The sequence below is a fragment of the Arachis duranensis genome, chromosome 5 (assembly GCF_000817695.3).
Source record: "Arachis duranensis cultivar V14167 chromosome 5, aradu.V14167.gnm2.J7QH, whole genome shotgun sequence".
Taxonomy (NCBI): domain Eukaryota; kingdom Viridiplantae; phylum Streptophyta; class Magnoliopsida; order Fabales; family Fabaceae; genus Arachis; species Arachis duranensis.
The window spans coordinates 8,734,546-8,735,641 of NC_029776.3; the positions used below are offsets into that span (position 1 = coordinate 8,734,546).

General features: G+C 35.8%; 1 protein-coding gene across 1 annotated transcript; it reads right to left on the reverse strand.

Annotated features, from left to right (window-relative positions):
* Positions 1-169: 169 nt before the first annotated feature.
* Positions 170-900, reverse strand: LOC110281446 (uncharacterized mitochondrial protein AtMg00810-like). Its single transcript, XM_021143710.1, has 2 exons — positions 729-900; positions 170-570 (listed from the first exon to the last, which is right to left on the reverse strand). The coding sequence occupies exons 1-2, from the start codon at positions 898-900 to the stop codon at positions 170-172; spliced, it is 573 nt and encodes a 190-aa protein (XP_020999369.1).
* Between the last annotated feature and the right edge of the window lie 196 nt (positions 901-1,096).

The window sequence follows — 1,096 nt, forward strand, 5'->3', positions numbered from 1 at the left end:
CTAATTGGATATCTCCAATGCTTAAGTTAGTAAGAGATAAAAAAAAGAAAATAGCAATATGAAATACAATGAATTCAAACAAATCATATTAGATTAGAATCCAAGATACCAAGTTCATTTCGGATGTTAAAAAAACTTTCTTTACATAAAGGTTTAGTGAAGATGTCCGCTAGTTGTTTACTAGTTTCGACAATTCAATAACCACATCACCCTTTTGAACATGGTCTCTTATGAAGTGATGTCTAATCTCAATATGCTTGGTTCTTGAATGTTGAACCGGATTCTTGGTTAAATTTATTGCACTAGTATTATCACATTTGATAGGAATGTGATCAAGCATGAGTCCATAGTCCATAAGTTGTTGTTTCATCCATAAAATTTGGGCGCAACAACTACCGGCGGCTACATACTCGGCTTCGGCGGTAGACAAGGCTACACTTACTTGTTTCTTACTATGCCATAAAACAAGAGAGTTTCCTAGCAAGTGACAAGTGCCGCTAGTGCTTTTCCTATCCAATTTGCAACCGGCAAAATCGGAATCGGAATAACCAATCAAATCACAAGTGGATCCTTTCGGATACCACAATCCAACATTTAATGAGATTCCTTAGGATTAGCTTGGTATCTCGCACACATGCATACACTAAACATGATATCTGGCCTACTTGCCGTTAGATAAAGTAATGATCCTATCATGCCTCTATACTTCTTTACATCTATGCTTTTACCTTGTTCATCTTTGTCAAGGTAGCAAGTAATGCTCATTGGTGTGTCCATTGCCTTAGCATTATCCATTCCAAATCTTTTGAGCAATTCCTTGCAATATTTGGTTTGGCTAACGAAAGTTCCTTCTTTTCCTTGTTTGATTTGCAGACCAAGGAAGAAGTTGAGTTCGCCCATCATAGACATTTCAAATTCACTTTGCATGAGGTTTGAGAAAAACTTGCAAAGTGATTCGTTAGTTGAACCAAATATTATGTCATCGACGTAAACTTGTATCAAAAGAATATTTTTGTTTTCAATCAAGATAAATAAAGTTGTATCAACCTTCCCTCTTCTAAAACCCTTTCCTATTAAAAACTTGCTCAAACGTTCA